Source organism: Gambusia affinis, linkage group LG14 (assembly GCF_019740435.1).
Source record: "Gambusia affinis linkage group LG14, SWU_Gaff_1.0, whole genome shotgun sequence".
NCBI classification, from domain to species: Eukaryota; Metazoa; Chordata; class Actinopteri; order Cyprinodontiformes; family Poeciliidae; genus Gambusia; species Gambusia affinis.
The window spans coordinates 27290721-27312160 of record NC_057881.1 but is presented as its reverse complement, the minus strand read 5'-3'; the positions used below and the strand labels follow the sequence as shown (position 1 = coordinate 27312160).

Genomic DNA, 21440 nt, shown 5'->3' with positions numbered 1-21440 from the left:
TTTAACGCAGCCTCTATAAAAAAGACCCCCTGGAGGGGAAAAAAAATTGTTCATATTGTGTCTGTGTAGTCAACTAATAATATTCAACTATATTGAGATAATTGCGCAAAGTTCAGAAACATTCATCACTAGATGGCGGTAAACGTCCGATTATGTTCTCATAAATTATTGTGATTCACGAGTCCTCCTTTTTCATTGAATTCAAAGCTTGAAATCTTTTATCTGAATTATATTGATTGTTTTATATTACTTTATTTCTTAGCCAATGATTTTAGACACTTGTTTTTTCAGACAAAATCACAGGAAGGTCTGATCAAACGAGATGAGTTAGAAAATAAAAAGTATTTCGATTTTTAAATTTCTCTAGCAAAAAGAAAGAATAGTTATACTTTCATTGGTACTTTTCCCTGATTGTGTTCCCAGAATTACGCAGTGGAATAAGTGTAAAAAGAAAAGTAAAAATAAATGCTATGGTAAAGGTAAATCAACAATGTTTTGCTCAGGCTAAATTGTAAATGATTTCAGTTTTGTGCTTCATTGTAAAAAACTGACAGGACTTCAGTAGAGTTCGAGTTCTGCCTTGTGGTGGCGCTCTAACACAGTAAATAATCATGAAGACACACAAGAGGAAACAAAATACTTCTAAGTAAGTCTTATTTAAACAAACTTTGAACACCGGTTAATAGCTCAATTCAAACATTAATTGTAAAATAATTAACAGCAGAAGTTATTGTTCACCATTTATTTGTTGTTTTCAATTCAATTTAAGCAAAATCACAACAAATGTCTCGAGGCACTTTACAAACAAAAAAATTGTTTCAATTCAATCACATTTACATTCCAATTGATCACATCAAACTGAGTAATTAACTGAGCGTTCTCTATACGATGTCGTTTAAAAAGTGGCTATGGAAACCCAGCAAGTTGCAACACACACAAATAACACAAAATAAATAACTTTTTTGTGTAATTGATCAAGTTAAAAGTGTTACTCTGTCATGAGGCTCCATTGAACAACGTGTAGAAAGTATATTAAGTTAAATTTCACTTTCTATATGTAATAACAGGCAACAAATTAATATAAGCATTAAGTATATTACAAAATTTACTGAGAATTCAAAGTATAACTCAGTCTTTTATAGCTTAGTTGGTTAGATAATAAAACGTTTTAATGTTTGAATTTTAAGAAGATAATTGAGACTATATAAAAGAATATTTTATAAGAAAAATAAGTACTTCGATGACCCGTTGCCACTGACGTTTGGTCCATTTAAGCCCGTAAACTCATACTTTCGCTTTTGTCACTAACCTAAGAAAATCCATTCTGCCTAGATATGGGACGAGCTTCGGTGACGTATGGCTAAAGCTCAGTTTTCATTGGTTAGGCCAACGCTTTTACCCGATGATGTTGATCATTTATTTCATTCCTCGGCTGCAATCGCTACCGAAAGCACGTCTCTCTTGATAACATAAGTTCCTAAACTTAAACTATCAGTTCCAGCGACAAGACAGATGAAAATGAAGATTTTTCTTCTTCTGCTGCTGCTGCTGGGAGCAGTGATACACAGCACTGATGCTGGTGAGTTGATTGTAATTATTTACGTTTGAGAAATTTTTTTTTTAAATCCCTGTTTTTAAAATTAAATTTTTTTACCGATCGAATTTTATTTTACGATATAGCATGTTCAAACTCTTTAACATTTTGCACAAATATGTGTGCGCAAAACATTTGTAGAAGCCTATATTGAAAACGTTGTTTTACATTTTCTTGAATAAGGTACATTTTTATTGGTTATGAACTTGAACTTGAAAAGTTAATTAACAAATATTTAAATTGTTTGTATTTATTTAGACGTTTTCCTTTAATAATTACAAATTGAAAGAATGGTTAACTCAAAATAACAGAAAAAAACAAAAGAGAAACTGAGAAAGGATTCCTCAAGCAAACAACACCAAATGAGTGTCTGATGTTAGTAAATTATTTCAACAATAATTTACTGAGTTCAACATGGGATAAGGCGTAGGGCAATAGGGTTGATTATCACACTTTTAATTTAGACTTCAATTCTCAAGCATTTTATTAAATTCCATTTATTATGTAATGGAAGCCAAGTATCATCCTGGAATAGAAACCTTATTCAGCTCAAGTTAAAACCATTTTAAAGATGTGGGCTACATGGGATTGGTTTACCAATTTCCAATTGAATACAAATGTATTTCATATTTCTTCATCCTCTGGTGGACTCATTTTATTGCAGCATCCTGCCAGTGCTCTGTAACTAATGGAAAACTCATCCTATTATTCTTTTAATATATCCAGCTGTGTCACAAATAAAGAGAATGTCACAATCATTCTGTAATATTTCGCTAATAATTAAGATGGCAAATACATGCTGCAGTCTAGAAAAGTAAAAAAAAAAAAAAAAAACTGCCCTACATTGAGCGCTTCCTTCATGCTTTGGTATGACTCAGTACAAAAACACAGAAAATCTGAAAAGTACTTTTAGTTTAAAAAAACCCAAAAAACACAAAAAGTCCTCTCACCTCAATCTGATATGGAGCTCTCCCGGGGACATGGGAATTTCTTTTTTTCTTTTGTGTTCCCTCCCAATAATCTACTGATCAGTTCATGCGGCATAATTGAATAGCCCTTCTTACGGTGACCGCCGCACTTTCTGCCTTAATACAAGGTTATGTAAAGTTTTTCCATGTATGTTAATGTCTCCTTGTGAAATATGTGACATTTTATATATTTTTCTTTAGTATAGATAGGCACCACAAACCTATGATATAGGAAAGAAATAAAAATACATCCTAACTATTTGGACTATTTCTGAGTTATTATTGCGGGATAATTAGTCATCTGACAGTTTTGATTGTGCCTCTGTTGTCTTTGTAGTCTGAATGGTTTAAAGGGCTGCTTTCAGTGCCATTCCATCTTAGCCTTAACAGACATAAACATGCAGTAAAAAAAATTATTTTTTTGCACCAAACAGTTAATAATAATAATAAATAAGTTTTCACTGAGGCTCTGTAAGAGCCATATGAATGAAATAAGTAATTATTGATATTACAGGAGCACGTGACTCTGACGCTTGGGTGGTGGGTGTGTCGATGTGGGCATGGCTGTCATCAGGTATGAATGGAAAGGTTACTGGCCTGCTGGCTTTGTGTGTATGAGGAAGTGGTGAGCGGGGCGGTCAGTTATTGCAAAGTATAGAGCATGATAATCAAAATGGAATAAATTGATAATTGTGACAGAAAAAATAAGTGGTTTGGACTTGATTGATACACAGACAGATGAGATTCCACAAGTTAACCTAGTGCGGTGCTCCACCACTAAATGTGCGGCAAACTAATGGTGTTGTAGAGGGCTGCACAGAGTTAACACTGTGAATTCGTAACTGTCCGATGCGTGCTTCAATACACTCCAGATCGCTTCAGGTTGTTGCAATCATCAATTTATTCCACTTTGACAGCCATACTTCAGACTTTACAAGTACTGACACATACTGACCAGGCTAAACCATACAATGGCGCCAACAATAAGCGACATTACAGCACTGTCAACAGAAATTACTACCACCACCGACGCACCCGCTTCCTCATACATACAAAACCAGCGTGCCAATTTGGCTCCCATTGATACCTTAGTGACAGTCACGCCCACCTCGACACACCCACCACCCAAGTGTCAAAGCCATATGGTCTTGCCACATCAGTAATTGCTTATTTCAATCATATGGCTCTTACAACCACCATTAGTTTGCTGTGTTTTTAATAATAAAACGTGTTTATTATTATTCTTAAGTCTTTGGTGCAAAAAACTGATTGAAAGTCGATTTATATATATATATATATATATATATATATATATATATATATGTATATATAGTATAATCCAATTAAATATTAGATTCTTGATTAATGTGGGTTGTTTCTATGTTGCTGTATAGTGTTTTAAGATTGTGCTCTACGTGCCCCTTTTTTAACTTTGAGCCCCTGCCCCTATATAGGTTTCTGCATGGGCCTGCTGAAGTGTCAAACTACTCATATGATCATATAGCTAATCTATTACACAATTTTGGAAGTTATAACCAGCAACATGTTTTAATAGCACCCTCCATGGTGTGAAATTTTGCAAATGTGAATCAATTTGATTCTCCTACTTATTTTAAAGTTATTTAGAAAAATCTTAGTAAAGTAGGAATAAGCATCTTTCAAAATGAAGACTAGATAAACTTAAAAGCATAATTGAATGGAAAAAATAAGATATTTATCTTCAAACTGAAGATAAAATGTAGCTACCACAATGGTAGCTACAATCTATATTTCTTCTGCATGTTTATTCAGAACTGAATTTATCTTGTTCTAAAGAACATAAGACTTTATTTGTTTTTACTCTAGAAAAAACAAATTTAAAAAAGTGTTGGAATTCAAAGGTAGTTTGTTAAAACCTCATGGTGTTGCTGAATCTGTCATACAGCCTTTTCTGCACAAATTAAAAATCTGAGTTATAGCCTTAGTCACTTAACACAAGACTACTTGTTTCTCTATGTTTTATCTCTTAGTGACCCACTCGCTGCAGTATTTTTACACGGCATCTACTGGCATGGAACAATTCCCACAATTTGTTGCAGTGGGTATAGTGGATGGTCAGCAGATTGATTATTACGACAGTGTGTCTGAGAAGAACGTGTTGAAGCAGACATGGATGGAAGGAGTTCGAGATGAGAAGACAATCACAGATATTAGAAAAGGACTTCAGCAATCCTTTAAGGCCAATGTTGGAGTGGTAATGCAGCGGTTCAATCAAACAGCAGGTAAGATATCTCAGATGGGTATTAGAATTTAAGAAATGTATCATTTTGAAATTATGATTACATGCACTGGTACTGTGGTTGTGTATCCACTTTAATTTTATTATGTTACACATGAACTTTTATGGGGCTGCACAGTGGCGCAGTTGGTAGAGCTGTTGCCTTGCAGCAAGAAGGTCCTGGGTTCGATTCCCGGCCCGGGGTCTTTCTGCATGGAGTTTGCATGTTCTCCCTGTGCATGGTGGGTTCTCTCTGGGTTCTCTGGCTTCCTCCCACAGTCCAAAAACATGACTGTCAGGTTAATTGGTCTCTCTAAATTCTCCCTAGGCGTGAGTGTGTGTGTGAATGGTTGTGTGTCCTGTATGTCTCTGTGTTGCCCTGCGACAGACTGGCGACCTGTCCAGGGTGACCCCGCCTCTCGCCTGGAACGTAGCTGGGGAGGAACCAGCAACCCTCCTGACCCCATTAGGGAAAACGGTGTGTAGAAAATGGATGGATGGATGGATGGATGAACCTTCATGATTGTACAGCCTCTCCATTATGTTTAGAGAAATGCTGACAATTAGCATTTTGTTAGGTCAGAGCAGCTAAAGTGCTGTGAAGTGCTATTGTATTTATTTGCTTACTTTGTGAAATGTTTTCATTGCACAATTCTGATATTAGATTATTGTAATTATAGTAAAGCAACATACAGGGGACCATCACAATTTCTTCTGGAAAACCCACTGAAACATTATTTTTAATGTATTACCACTTTCTATTTTTGTAACTGAATAATTACTGTTGATGTGTGATTTAGATGAAGAAGTTACTGTTTGGTATCAGTTGTAAATTTACTGTTATATAATATTTTTAATATTTCCACAGATTTATTGGGGTTCAAAATACCTTCTAAATGTCAGAGTTTGAAGCACATTAATGGCTCTGTCCAAAATTTTTCTCCCAGACTATGGATAGAAACATTAAATTATACTGTATAATAATTAACAATTCTCCACCAAAACTTTTACCCAGGTAGCTTAACCTTGCTGTGACTCTGCTACTTGAAGGGTGGAATCAGTCAGTGAAGTGATTTTCCAGTGAGGGGGTTATTCTAGTTGTGTGTTTAATACCCTGTTCCAACCTGGGGTCTGTTTTATGTTCAATTTATAAAGAACTTCAAAGAACATGATAGGAGCTTGTACAAAATATTTATAATAACCTTTTGCATAAACAGGCAACAAAACAAAAACAAACATGTTCATTTTTTTTCAACTGCAATTTCTAAACTTTTTTCCCCAGCCATTTTTCAGCTGCTTAGCATCTATTTCCTTGTGAGGTAGCTCCAAAACCATGTACAGGAAAAGTCATGTTATTGAAATTATAAGTATATACACTAAGAGGAAACATTATTTTTGTGTGTGTGAGTGAATGAAGATCATCTGCAATTTTACTGATTGAGAGGAGCTAAAGAAGCAGGAAGACTGAAGCTGCAGGGAGCAGAGAAACATCAGAGGAAGTTTAATCTTTTCTTCATTTAAATTAAACTGATATAAATTTGCGAAAATATTCCAAGTTTTCACAACTCTTAGACACTTTCAGATATTTTAAATCTTAACAGAAAAGAAACATTGAAGTAGTTTTTGTTGAAGATCTCTCAACATCTCCATTAACAGTAATATGAATGAGAAACAGGGAAGGAACTCTGAAAAAGGAAGTTCTGGGTCCCAACAGAACCAGAACCGATCAGATCAGTGGTTCTGTCCTGTAAGCCTCTCTGGTTCCTCCAGTAGATGTTCTGGTTCCTCTCAGGTTCTTCTCACTCCACAGACTGAGGTTCTGCTGCTGGACTCACCCTGATCCAGACTGGGAGAGGAACTGGACCAGCTGGTTCTCCTCTCCACACACCAGTCGGCCCAGATTGAGTTACTGGTATTAGTGTTTGTTCCCAGTTTGGTTCTGGTTCTGCTGGTACCAGAGCTGCAGGATGTTTAACAGTGAAGGTTATTCTGGGCTGTTTTGTCCGTAAAGCAGCAGAGAGACGATCAGATCAGAGCAGCAGCAGTGATGATCCTCCAGAACCAACCAGAGAGGAGAATCATCTCAGCCGGAGCGTCAGAGTGACCCCCACCTGTTTCTGAGTCGACGTTCCTGCAGAGATCCAAACCTGCAGCTGAACTCGGCTTCAGAGGAAACTTCTAGAAAAGCCTCAGAGGAAGAGGACGGTTCTGACCCGATGAAGGTTCTGAGGAGCTCCAGTTGTCGTGATGCTGGAGGAAGAACCGGGTCTGTTCCGGGTCAGCAGGTCCGGAGTCTTCCTCAGTGTTTCTGCTCCTTCATCTTCATCAGAGAGGAGACGGACGCTGTTAGGACAGCTGTCTCTGAGGTCTCCACATGTTGGCATGGAAACACATTCAGAGCCTCTGATTGGCTGTGAGGGGAACATGTGACCTTCAGTCTGACCAGGTACCAGACAGAACCCGGTCCTATTGTTGGAGAACAGAACCTCCCCCAGCTGAAGACGCCCTGGGATCAGAACCGCTGAGGCAGAGAGTAGGAACACTTTTCCACCAGAACTTTAACAGAACCGCCCCGTCCGCAGGAACCCGCTTCATCAGAACCGGGTTCTGGACCGAGCCGAGCCCAGCAGGATGGAGACTCTGCACCATCAGCTGTGTGTTCTCAGAGAAAACCAGTTTAAACCAATTAACAGACAGAACACCAGTAAAACCGTCCCAATCGGACCGAGCAGAACCGTACTGAACAGAACCCAGTTTGTTTGGACCATAAATAAAAAGTAAAACTACAGATTAGATTAAATCAGATTAAAATAGTTGATGGCTGTCAGGAATATCAATTATCTGATTAGTGGTGAATTATTGATCATTAAATATTTATAGTTAACATCAATAGAAATATAATCTTTACTCTAATCAATAAAACTTCCTGAATTGTTTAAATATTTGTTTAGAAGATTAAAACAATGATCAGATAAATCCATTAAAGATCCAAATAAAACCTAAAATCTGATTTTTATTTGATTTCCTGAAAACTTTCAGACATCAGAAAGTTTCAGGAAAAAGTTCTGCTGTTCTTAATGTGAGCAGCGAAACGGACCTGCTGGCCCGCTTCCTGCTGCGGCCGCTCCAACCTGGAAACGCTGCCGACCCTCATGGGTTTCCATGGCAACCTTTAACCAAACTGGGGGGGAAAAAAACCTCATTGGTGGAAAGAAAGGTCCAAATCTGTTCTGGTTCTGGTTCAGTTCAGAGATGTAGAAACTGCAGCTGAGAGGCAACATGACCCGGTTAAAGCCCGGTTCAGTCTCTCATTCCTGCTGCTGGTTTATTGTGGATCAGAACCGACCGGTGAAGCAGCAGAACCAGAACATCCGTTAAAGACGCAGCGTTTTTCCTCCGTCTGTCCAGAGACGGACAGAAACGAGACGGGTTCAGGACGGCCCGTCTCCTCCACGCTGGGAGAGAAGAGTCGGACCTTCTGGTGCCGCAGCAGAACCAGCAGGTCACATGACAGGACCCAGAGAGGAAGGTCAAACCCAGGCCCGGTTCTCCTCTCAGTCGCTGTGAAACCCAGGAAGACGGGAGGAACCGGGTCCAGCAGGCAGAAGATGGGAGGAACCAGGTCCAGCAGCCAGAAGACGGGAGGAACCGGGTCCAGCAGCCAGAAGACGGGAGGAACCGGGTCCAGAAGACGGGAGGAACCGGGTCCAGCAGCCAGAAGACGGGAGGAACCGGGTCCAGAAGACGGGAGGAACCGGGTCCAGCAGACAGAAGACACATGACAGGAACCAGAGAGGAAGGTCAAACCCAGGCCCGGTTCTCCTCTCAGTCGCTGTGAAACCCAGGAAGACGGGAGGAACCGGGTCCAGCAGGCAGAAGACGGGAGGAACCGGGTCCAGCAGGCAGAAGACGGGAGGAACCGGGTCCAGCAGGCAGAAGACGGGAGGAACCGGGTCCAGCAGGCAGAAGACGGGAGGAACCGGGTCCAGCAGGCAGAAGACGGGAGGAACCGGGTCCAGCAGACAGAAGACGTCCTCCTCCATCCAGTGTGTCTGAAACAATCTTTGCTTTCAGAGGGAAGCAGAACTTTGAGCCGCTGGAAGCAGCTTCTCCTCCGGGTCCGGTGGGTCGGATGAAACTCTGGCAGAATCCAGTGAACCGGGTCAGACGGCGCTGAGGGTTTTACTGCAGCTTCTCTCTGACTCTTTATCTGTCAGCAGCTGCTGGGATGAAGCTGCTTTTCTAGGAACCACGACCTTCATCTCCTCCAGACTCATTTAACAAACAGCAGCTCAGAGCAGAAACAGTTTGTCTGCAGGAATCAGAAATACTGACCCGAGATCAGCTGGACCGGGTCGGATTATTCAGACTGACAGCAGCTTGAAGCAGCTCAGACTGTCAGATTGATCACTAACAGGTTTTATCTGATCAGGTTTCCTCTGATCAGCAGGAAAACCTTCATGTTCATCAGCTGGTTCTGATTGAGCTGCTTTCTAGAGAAGGAGCTGCTGGGTCAGTGGTTCTGGTCGGAGTGAGGAGTTCTGTGGGCAGGTGTGTTTGTTTCCATGGGTGGAGTCTCTCCAGAACGTCAGAGGAGACAGAACCAAACTGAAGGAGGAGAAACAGAGAGAGAGATAGAGAGAGAGAGAGATTTTGATTTTTTAAAAACTCATTTATTCACTCAGTGGTGATATATAGGAACATTCAACACAACGTCAAATTAAAACATTCATAAATGAAAGTTCAGAATCCTTTAGAGTAAATAAAACACCTTCATAATCCCAAATATTCTGAAAAATATTCAGTTCGTCCATCTTTAAATAATATTTATATTCTAACATCACTCTTGCTCCAACCAAACTCTTAAAAAGTTTTACACAATCAATATTCTGTTCATTGTTAATTTTAAATTTTCTACTCAAATATGTTGCAAGCTTTGCTTGACCGAGAAAAAAATGTAACAACCGTCCAATTTTCTTCTTTCTTTTGCCATAAAAACCTAAAAATATAAAACTGTTCTGTAAAACTTTCACCAAATAATTTCCAAATATCTCCTAGTAATGAAAATAAATCCATTATTCTAAAACATTGTACAAAACAATGAAAGATAGTTTCTCTTAATAAACAAAAGGGACATTTATCTGAAACAGGATTAATAATAGAAATAAAAGCATTAACCGCAATAATCCCATGCAAAATTCTCCATTGTAAATCGCCAACATTTTTAATCAATGGAGGCTCATAAATTAATCCCATACAGGCTTCACCTCTAAACCAACTTTAAAATAATCTCTCCAAAGAGTTTCTTTTTTATCTTTTAACTTTACTTTGTTCAAAGCTTTAACACATAAAGTTTGTTAAAAAGAAAAACAAACTTTATAGAGAATTTCTAAAACATAGAACGTCTGAATCAGAAAACAAATATAAGAAATATAAAAATAAGTTAACTAATATTATAAAAACATGTAAAAAGGACTATTATCATAAATTACTGGATAGGAATAAAAACAACATTAAGGAAACATGGAATATTTTAAATAGAGTTATTAGAAAAGCTAACAATAACAAATATCCAGACTATTTTATAGATAATGAACAGAATATTACTGATTTGAAAAGCGTCGTCAATAAATTCAATAGATTTTTTGTTAATATAGGACCTCAATTAGCAGAAAAAATACCGACTACAAAAACTGCAACTCAGCAATATCTAATTGAGAATAATCCCAGCTCCTTATATCTCAACCCTGTACTAGAAGAAGAAATCATAAACATTGTGAATAACTGTAAAAATAAGACTTCCACTGACTGTGATGATCTGGACATGAAAACTATTAAAATAGTAATTAAAGGAATCTCTAAACCACTAACTTATATTTGCAATTTATCATTTCAAACAGGATCATTTCCCAACAAAATGAAAATAGCGAAGGTCAAACCAATGTATAAAACTGGCAACAAACACCTCTTCACTAACTACAGGCCTGTTTCTCTTCTCCCACAATTTTCTAAAATCCTGGAAAAACTCTTTAAGAAAAGACTGGAACAATTCATAGAAAAACATTCGCTACTTATCAGCAGTCAATATGGATTCAGAGCAAACCGGTGAACATCGCTGGTCAGTAACTGACTTAATAGAAGAAATAACCGCAACAGATAGTAAGAAACTGGCAGTAGCGATATTTATTTATTTAAAGAAAGCCTTTGATACAATAAATCATGAAATCCTACTTAAAAAATTAGAACGCTACGGAATTAAGGGAGTAGTTTCTGACTGGATGAGGAGTTATTTAAAGAGCCGGAAACAATTTGTGAAATTGGGAGATGTGGAATCTGATTGGCAGGAGACTGTCTGTGGAGTACCACAAGGATCAGTATTGGGACCAGTTTTATTTAATCTTTATATAAATGATATCAGTAAAGTGTCCAATGTATTAAAATTTATCTTATTCGCTGATGACACAAATATTCTAGCCTCAGGAGACAATTTAGAGCATCTTCTCTCAACAGTCACTTCAGAGATTAGTAAGTTAAAGATATGGTTTGACCATAACAAATTATCCCTAAATTTGGACAAGACGAAATTCATGGTCTTTGGGAACTGTTATAAAAATACTGAAATCCAAGTTCAAATAGAGGATGTATCTCTAGAAAGGGTTTTTGCTAATAAGTTCCTCGGTTTAATAATAGATGACAAAATCAGTTGGAAACCTCATATTCAACATTTACAGAGTAAACTCAGTAGAAGTATATCCATATTGGCTAGAGCTAGACATGTATTGAATGCTAAATCACTTCATATTCTATATAACTCTCTGATTTTACCATATCTATCATATTGCTGTGAAGTGTGGGGAGTTAATTACAAGAGCTCTTTACATCCGATAACCGTCCTACAGAAACGAGCCATTAGAATCATCCACAATGTCGGTTATTATGAGCATACAAACCCGCTCTTCATAATATCCAGAATTCTCAAATTTGACGAGCTTGTAGAATTTAAAATGGCTCAATTTATGTTCAAGGTATCTAAAAAGTTGTTACCTGAGCACATACAGAGCACGTTTTCTGAAAGAGAAGGGGGGTATAACTTAAGGGGTCACTCAAACTTCAAGATCCGCAACTTTAGAACAACAAGAAAAAGCTTCTGTATTTCAATTAAAGGTGTAAAGTTATGGAATAAGTTACATGAAGATTTAAAACAAAGCAATAGTTTAACACAATTCAAAAGAAAGTACAAAGAGGTAATTTTCAATAGATACACACATGGGGACAGAAAGCAATAAGGTGTGTATTGAAGATAACAACTTGGTGTAAGGGTTTAGAAAGATAAACCAGCATAAAATGGGAAAATGTATAGGTAAATATTAGTAACTGTTACTTCTGACTGCCACTTTGATTTTTTTTTAATGACAGTAGGACTCTAAAGTCTCAAGTGTTTAGGGGTAGGAGTTTATAAGTTCTCACTTCTTCCTACCCCATTTTGAGCATGATATGTTAACTGAAACTAAAAATCTGTATTTTCTCTTCTTTCTTATGCACTTCTTGTTACTGTGCACTATTTTATTTTTATATTTGCATCATGTTCGAATAAATTTCATTTCATTTCATTTCATTTCATTTCATTTCATTTCATTTCATTTCATATAAATTATCTTTCCATTCACAGAATCCAAAAGTGTCCATTCACTTTTTCCTTCCTCTAAAAAAATTCCAGGGCATTCAAGGTTTTTCATTTGTATCTTAAAACAGCTTAAAGAAGGGATTTGTTTTATCAGGTGTTAAATCAAACCGTCCCTTTATGAGTCTTTTTTCATCTTCTGACAACATTCGTTTAAACGCTGTCATCATAACGCCTACAGTTCTTAAAGAGTGAATCTCCAATCATCGAGCCAAAGGAACAACATCATCCATTTCAGATCCAACGAGTTACAGCAGATGTTTCAGCGTAAAAACCCCCCTTTGCACCAACAGTTCAGAAATCATAGCCATGTTGTCCCAAGCTGAACCCAAACCAGATCCCATAAGAACCGGTTCCAGTAATAACCAGTTTAAAGATGTAGATGTTCCAACTCTCTTCGTTTCCATGAGGTTCCAAGATTTTAACACAATAACATAAAAAGATGACAAACACTTTACATTATATTTTGAAAGGTCAACAATAAACAAAGTTTTACCAAAACCTAAATTGCCAACTTTTGAAAAAAAAAAAAAACATTCTGTAATTTGTCTCCACAAAACATTTTGATCACCATACAAAAAACTCTGTAAAAACTGTTTTAATTTTACCAAAAGACCTTGTGGAGGTTCCAGAACAGATAAGCGATGCCACAAAGTTGAAGCAACCAGATTATTAATAATTAGTGTTCGGCCTCTGTAAGAACAGCGTGGCAAAAGCCATTTCTTTAATCTACCCTCCATCAGTTCAATTAAACCTTCCCAATTTTTTATGACCTCTACTTGATCCCCCAAATAAACACCCAAATATTTAAATCCGTTTTTCGACCACTTTAATTCATCAGGTAATTTTGGTTTTTGCTTTGTCCACTTACCCACTGACAAAGCTTTACTTTTGCTCCAATTAACTTTGGATGAAGAAATTTTACCAAAACACTCAATAATTTTAATTAAAGTAAAAACATCTGACTCTTTTGTGATTGTCACAATAATATCATCTGCATATGCAGAAAGTTGAAAAGGTAAAGAAACTTCACTTAACTTTACACCCTGCAATCTTTTCCTGATTTGACATAATAAAGATTCAATACTCAAAGAAAACAACATTCCTGACAACAATATTCCTGACAACAACATTCCTGACAACAATATTCCTGACAACAACATTCCTGACAACAACATTCCTGACATCGCACAACCTTGGCGAATTCCTCTCTTTACATTAAAAAGTGACTTAAACCACCATTGACTTTCAAGACACCTTCAATGTCACAATAAAGGGTTTTAATCATGGCAACGAACCCAGAGGAGAAACCAAAAGCTTTCAAACTATTCCATAAATATTGGTGCTCCACTCCATCAAAAGCCTTTTCTTGGTCAATAGAAATCAGACCAAAGTTTAAACCCAATAAATTAGAGACGTCCAAATAATCTCGAATTAATGTTATGTTATCTCTTATTGATCTGCCAGGGATGCAATAAGACTGATCAACATTTATAACTTGATCAATCACTCTTCTCAATCTGCATGCCAGAACCTTTGAGAAAATCTTGTAGTCAGTGCACAACAGACTAACAGGTCTCCAGTTCCTTATTTCGTAAAGTTCACCCTGCTTAGGGATAAGAGTGAGAACGGCTCTTCGACACTAAAAGGTAACATTCCTCTTGCCACTCTGTTATTAAGGATTTCCAACAGATCTTCAGCCAACACCATTTATAAAACTCCACAGGCAGGCCATCCATTCCTGGAGCTTTGCCATTTTCCATGCTCAGCAGCGCCTCCTGCAGTTCTTCCAACGTTAGAGCATGCTCCAAAATGACATTGTCTTGATCCGACACTTTTGGTAATTCATTAAGAAACTCTTCCGTCATCACAGAGTTTTCTCTAAACTCACTGGCATATAACGTTGAAAAAAAGTCCACAGCTCTTTTCCGCAGTTCAGTGGGATCTGTCAACTCTTTTCCCTCTTCAGAACGAAGGCAGTGAATGAGACGATTCTGTCCATTTTTCTTTTCCAAACTGAAGAAGAATTTTGAGGGAGCATCCATTTCAGAAACATTTTGAGAACGTGAACGTACCAGAGCTCCCTGCACTCTGAGCCCCAGCAGGTCAGTCAGAGCAGCTTTTTTCCGTTTGATCGCCTGAATTTGGCCTCGATTTCCTGTCGACTCGCAAAAACTCTGGAGATCCACAATTTCAGTCTCTAGTTCTTCAATAGATTTTACCATTTCTCTTGTAACATTGTATGTGTATTGATTACAAAATTGCTGAATTTTAATTTTACCAATATCCCACCACTGCTGTACAGATGTAAACTGACATTTTAAAAGTCTCCACTGTTTCCAAAAAAAAAGAAAATCCTTTTTTAAAACAACCATCATTTAACAAGACAGTATTGAAATGCCAATATGCACTTTTAGGTCTTAAATTATTTATAAACACATTTCCTATGACCATACCATGATCAGAAAAGCCCACTGGACACAAAGTGCCTGATCTAAATATTTGTAAATGATGCCCAAAACAATAAATCTAATCTTGCCAAAGTAACATAATTCTCTTTACAATGAGCCCAGGAATATTGCCTTATATTTCCATTTTTAAGACGCCACACATCAGCTAAATCATAAGTTTCAATAAAACATTTCAAAATTTTCCTTGAATATATATGTGGCTCCAAATGATTTCTATCAAAATCATCTATTGTACAATTAAAATCCCTCCTAAAAATAAATAATCTGTTGACACGCAATTTAATAGTGTATTTGCTAACTTTTCTAAGAAAACACAACGTTCACCTGAATTCACAGGAGCATATACATTCAGTAAAATAAATGTTATATTTTCATACTTAACAGTAACCTTTAACAATCTTCCAGATATAACATTTTCAATTTCTATAGAAACTGGAAGAAAATTTCTTGAGAAAAGAAAAGCAACTCCTGCACTTGGTGAAGTTTTATGATTTCCATCCCATTCTTTCTTCCAATCAACCTCATTGTCAACATCACTGTGAGTTTCTTGAGCAAAGGCTGTCAATACCTTTAGATTTTAATAGTTAAAAAAAAAACCAGCCCTTTTTTTTACCATCTCTTGTACCGTTTAAGTTTAAAGATGAGATTTTAAAACAGCTCATAATGACACAAAAAAAGATCCAAAGAAAAAAGAAAGTACAGCGTTTCATCAGCTGTTTTTAACTTTCATGTGACTCACTTAATTCAAGCTCTGACTTTTTGCACCAGTTTTCAAAGTCTGTATACTTCAGTGTCCTTTAACCCATCAGATGTTCTTTGTCTCATTAACCATTTAACTGAGTCTACAAACAATTTTCTATTTGGGAAAAAGTCGTCTGTGACCACATCCCGTTTTCCTTTTGTCACTTCCAAAAACCTTCTGATTTGTTCCAGACTGTAACCATTAATACTCCGACCATCAGGAACGGAGGAATCAGAAGTTTCTCTATCGCTGTCAGAATCAGATAAAACCTCTGAATCACTTTCTTTTTAGGTTTTACCCCTTTAGATTCTTTACATTTTCTTTTAGTGTTTGGTATTTTAAAAACACTTTCATCATCCCTGATCAAATTTCCTCCACTATGAACCAAGTCATCAACATCCATTTCTTCTTGTAATCCTTCTTGTGTCGTCGTTTGACTCCCTTTACTCCCTTCACCAGAAGTATTAACATCGTCAATGTCACATTCTGAAACATCGAACTGTTTTTACTCTCCTGTTGAAACTCCTTCCTCAACATTAATTTCTGGAGCTCCTTCCTTAGCAGCAGCCACCCAGTCTCCCTCCTCAGTATGTAGATCCATTCACAGTATCCGCTGACGTCTCTGGTTCTGGATCCTCGTTAACCTGAAGAGTCTCTTTTTGAATATTTTCAGGACAATTACCAACTGAATGGCCCTCCTGGTTGCATCCAAAACATCTCATAGTTTCCGTTGTCGCAACAAATAGTTTAATCAAAGCCGTCAACTTTAAATTTCATCACTATGCTCAGTTCTTCAATATCATTTTTAAGAATCATAAACATTTGTCTTCTAAAAGAAACAACGTGTTTCAACTTTGATGATTTGCAACCCGACGGGAGCATTTTCATCGTCGACACGACCATCAGCAACACATCATCGCTGATGAAAGGTGGCAAATTAGACAAAATGATCTTCTTAGCAGGGTTCATTAAAGGAAAAACAGTAGTTTGCGTACTTCTCAAAACAATTCCCCTCTCAACTGTTCACCTTGTCAATCGAGTCCGAAAACAGAACCACTGCATTGTTCATCTGCTGCCTTCACACTTTCACACACAACAAGTTCCCCAACAGCCAAACACTCCTCTACCGAAAAGTCCACGCCAACTGGTATTTTAATACCATGTCGACGTGAAAGGCTCTTAAAACCTGCAGCACAGTAACTTTTCCCGGCCATCACACCAAGCTAAAAAACTTGGTGCTGCCGGGAAAAAATAAACAAACTTATTAAACACCAGTGAAAACAGAATATATTAAAGTGCAAAACAAAAGAAACACCACCGTGAAAAGTGAAGTTTAAACCTTTAGAAAACCTCGTTCTCCGTCCACTCCCCACATGCAGCAAACGCTCAGACATGCACAGTAGAGAGAGACGGAGAGAGAGACTGGAGCTGCAGAGAGAAAGAAGAGAAACATCAGAGGAAGCTTGATGTTTCGTTCATTTAATTTAAACTGATGAAATACTGTAAATAGAAATAAATATTCTAAGTTTTCTAAGATTTTAGACAGTTTTGGTTTGTTTAAATCTTTACTGACTAAAAACATGGACTTTTTGCTGAAGGTTCGCAGCGTCTCAATCCACAGAGATATGAATGATTTACAGGGAAGAAACTCTGAAAAAGGAAGATATGGGTCCCACCAGAACCGATCAGTTCAGTGGTTCTGTCCTGTCAGCCTCTCTGGTTCCTCTCAGGTTCTCCTCACTCCACAGACTGAGGTTCTGCTGCTGGACTCACCCTGATCCAGACTGGGAGAGGAACTGGACCAGCTGGTTCTCCTCTCCACACACCAGTCGGCCCAGTTTGAGTTACTGGTATTAGTGTTTGTTCCCAGTTTGGTTCTGGGTTTCTTCACTAATTAGATTTAAACAGAAACCTCACAGTTTTTCTGTAAACTTTCACATAGAAACATTTCTTCAGAAATATCAACTCACTGCATTTAAAACAAAATAAATGATGAAATTTAAATGTTCAAACATCTTCAACCTAAATAAATATTTACAAATTAGAAACTTTTTTCCTCACCAGTTTCTGCTTTTCTCTGAAATGTCTGCAGTATTTCTGTGATTGTTGCTTTGTGGTCATAAAATCACCTGTTAAAGAATAAAATGTAAAATTTTAATCAGGATTTCTGAATCTCTGTATTTCAGGTGTTCACATTGTCCAGTGGATGTACAGCTGTGAGTTTGATGATGAGACTCAAAAGGTCACTGGCTATGAACAATATGGCTACGATGGGGAAGACTTCCTATCATTGGACATGGAGACAAACACATTTATTGCTCCAAAACAACAGGCTGTAATTACTCAAAACAAATGGAACCGTGACAAAGCTCTGCTGGAGTACAAAAATAATTACTTCAACCAGGAATGTCCTGAGTCGCTGAAGAAATATGTCAACTATGGGAGAAACTCTCTGATGAGAACAGGTGAGGTCACACGTCCCAACTTTTTTATTGTATGATCTGATCATTTAAAAACCTAGTTTTATAACCAACAGAAATTTTATAATCCTCATATATATATATATATATATATATATATATATATATATATATATATATATATATATATATATATATATATATATATATATATATATATATATATATATATCAATTTATTGACAACATTTTGTCTGTAGGACGATATTCTGAGGGTTTTCTTCAGCTCAACAGATTTAAAAAAATATACTTTTAATTAAACGTGAGTCATAATTAACAGATAATATTTGATCATGTTTCTCTTTCTCTAGATCGTCCATCAGTTTCTCTCCTCCAGAAGTCGTCCTCCTCTCCAGTCAGCTGCTTCGCTTCAGGTTTCTATCCTAACAGAGCTGAAATGTTCTGGAGGAAAGATGGAGAGGAGATTCATGATGGTGTGGAGAAAGGAGAGATCAAGCCCAACAATGATGGGACCTTCCAGACGAATGTTAACATCGATCTGTCATCTGTCCCAACTGGAGACTGGAACAAGTATGAATGTGTGTTTCAGCTCTCTGGAGTCGATGAAGACATCACCACAAGACTGGAGAAAACAAGAATCTTGATCAATGAATGTAAGTAAATAAAATGACACATTTTATTTATAGACAGATTCTTGCTAATTACAAAATTACATTTTCCTTGTTTGTGTTTTTAGATTTACTTTCAGTTTTAGGGCGTAGAATCAGAAACATTTTTTTTTTTTTTAGGATTGTTCTATATAAATGTATCATAAGATGAATATAAAACAAGTAATTTCCTACTAATACAATATTCTCCAGTTGTTTATGCATCTTTGTTTTATTAAACAATATCAAATTCAACTAAACCTTTAGTTAGTTAATATTCTGGTTTTAGGTTACATTAAATTTCATAACAACTTTTTGACATTTGAAAATTTCTATAAATTATTAATGAAATGATATTTTACAATTATAGTTATTAAAGGGAAATACATTGAAGTCCAGAAACCAGAACAAACAAAAAATGACCAAAACAAAAACCTGGTCATGGTGTTTAGATGAAATAGCATAAAGAAACTTTTACATGATTGTGACTGTTTTGTTTTCTCAACAGCAAATACCATCAATTTGATCATCCCTGTTGTTGTTGCTGCGGCTGTTCTTGGTCTCATTGCTGTGATTGGATTCATTATTTACAAGAAGAGAAACGGTGAGAAATGGATACTTTAATTGTTGAGCTTTACCAAGTGAGAAACAGACATTAAAGCTATGCGTCAACCTGAGACACTGACATGCTAATATGGTGATGTGTCATTATTTAGATCCAGGTAATTAGCACAGGTTTAAACCAAGCAAGACTTTCTAGCCTACAGCCTAAATCTAATTTTAGATTTAGATTTTCCCACTAATCATAACTCTTGATTAGCAAGAGTCACAATTGGTCATTTTCTTTCTCTCTAGCCATTGAATATAAATAATGACAGAATGCATTCTGTCTATTTCTTAATTCGGTTGTTAATTGAAACAGTATCTCATATCAAAATAAGATTAATTAATTTATTTCCTTAACAAAACAGATTATTTCTAATTCTAAAAAAATATCCTCAATTCACCCACAATAAAATCAGAGCCGTTAAATCTGCTGAGCTAATAGATTACTAATCCAATTAATGATATTCTTTGGCATTACTGGTAGGAGACAGAACACTGTAAAACATTTGAAGATGGTTTAACTTGAAAATTAAAGTCTACCTGCTGCCTTGAAAATGCAATTAAAGTCAACAAGAAAACTGTTTTGGGTTTGACTCAAAAATTAAAGTTTATGAAGTTGATTTAACAAGTTGTCTCCTGTTCTGATAACACATTAATCTTGAATTGTGAGTTTTAACTTTATACTGAATTTAAACCAAGTAATTATTTTACAATATGCAAGAAGAAACTTCCCTCACCAAGTTGAAGGAACACAAATTTTTCTATTATTTCACTCACATGATCAAGCTAAAATAATTACTTATTATACAGTTTAGTAGTTTAGATTTCTGATCAAAAACATTTAAGGTTTGGAAACTGAGAATTGCATTAAAATGAACATTTGTCCTAATAACACAACAGTCGGTACATTTACATCTCACTCATGGTGCCACACAGGATACAAAAACATGCTGCTAAGCACACTGGGAAATAGTTCCCACTCCTTCTTTTTCTTTTAAAATTGAAAGTCCAGTTTATTTAACTAGTGAAAGTATGACGAAATTAATAAAAAGTTGACACAACTTACTACTTTAAGTTTATTTTTCACAAACTCACATTTTGGTTCAATCTCAAACTCACGAGATTTATTTTATTTAAAGAGTAGAAGATAGTTGGCACAATTACATGTGGCCCAAATGTTTTACAGTGTAGATGAGGAATAGTGAGTTGATTTTTTGTCTTTAGTTATGATAAAATCTGATGATTTCAGCTAAAACCAATTATGGATCTCAAAAAGTATAAATTTCAACTAAATATTTATGAAATCTAGCTTATGTTTGGAAGAAATATGAATTATTTGGATGCATATTATTAACTGGGTTGTTGTCTCTGTAGAGAACAGCAGAAATGAAAGAACTTTTTTTTCAGGCAAAATCTAAAGTTGTTTTTTCTATTTGTTTCAGCCAAGCGTCCACCATCTCGTAAGTAAAGCCTCTCACTATTTAATCTGTTTTTATCTTTAGCTCTTCAATTTTAGTTTATCTATTTTATATTGCTGGAGGTTTCCTCAGGATGTTTTTGTACTTTTACATCAGTTTATAAAAGAATATTTATTCACACATTTCTTGTTGTTACAGCTGTGGTAAACGGTCAGGCTCCAGAGGAAACCAAGTTTCTTCCACAAGCATGAAAATGCAGAAACAGACCAACACAAACAAGTGAGTTGCTGAATTTTATTAAATAAATTTTATGGAATATAGAACATGTATGGAAAAATGTTTTGGTACCTGTAAATTTTGGAGGCATGTTTCAAAAAGGAAATTGTTTGATAGTTTTATTATCATGCAACATTTTTAAAAAATGTGATAATTTCATAAACTCTTCTCTAAAATCACTACTTTTGGAAGATGGTTAATCAGTTTTACTCTTTGGAAAATATTCTGGATATAACCCGGCTATTCTACTTACTAACTGAACATTTTGACTTTGTAAACAGTACATGAAAAAGACGGTAACACTTTATTTGACGGGGTGTGCATAAGACTCACATGACA

The 21440-nt window shown here is 36.4% G+C and overlaps 1 protein-coding gene across 1 annotated transcript; it reads left to right on the top strand.

The window, feature by feature from the left end:
- The first annotated feature begins 1418 nt into the window (after positions 1-1418).
- Positions 1419-21097, top strand: LOC122844010 (class I histocompatibility antigen, F10 alpha chain-like). The gene is made up of 7 exons (XM_044139214.1): positions 1419-1579; positions 4572-4823; positions 17900-18178; positions 18505-18807; positions 19310-19405; positions 20850-20867; positions 21024-21097. Exons 1-7 carry the CDS (start codon positions 1513-1515, stop codon positions 21074-21076), a joined length of 1068 nt encoding a protein of 355 aa, XP_043995149.1. The 5' UTR covers positions 1419-1512; the 3' UTR covers positions 21077-21097.
- Positions 21098-21440: the final 343 nt, after the last annotated feature.

Bases quoted from the DNA above. Each gene is read 5' to 3' on its own strand.
- LOC122844010 (XM_044139214.1), top strand. From the start codon at position 1,513: ATGAAAATGAAGATTTTTCTTCTTCTGCTGCTGCTGCTGGGAGCAGTG. The intron at 4,824-17,899 runs GTAAGATATCTC...TCTGTATTTCAG, and splicing joins GCGGTTCAATCAAACAGCAG to GTGTTCACATTGTCCAGTGG. The intron at 18,808-19,309 runs GTAAGTAAATAA...TTTTCTCAACAG, and splicing joins AAGAATCTTGATCAATGAAT to CAAATACCATCAATTTGATC.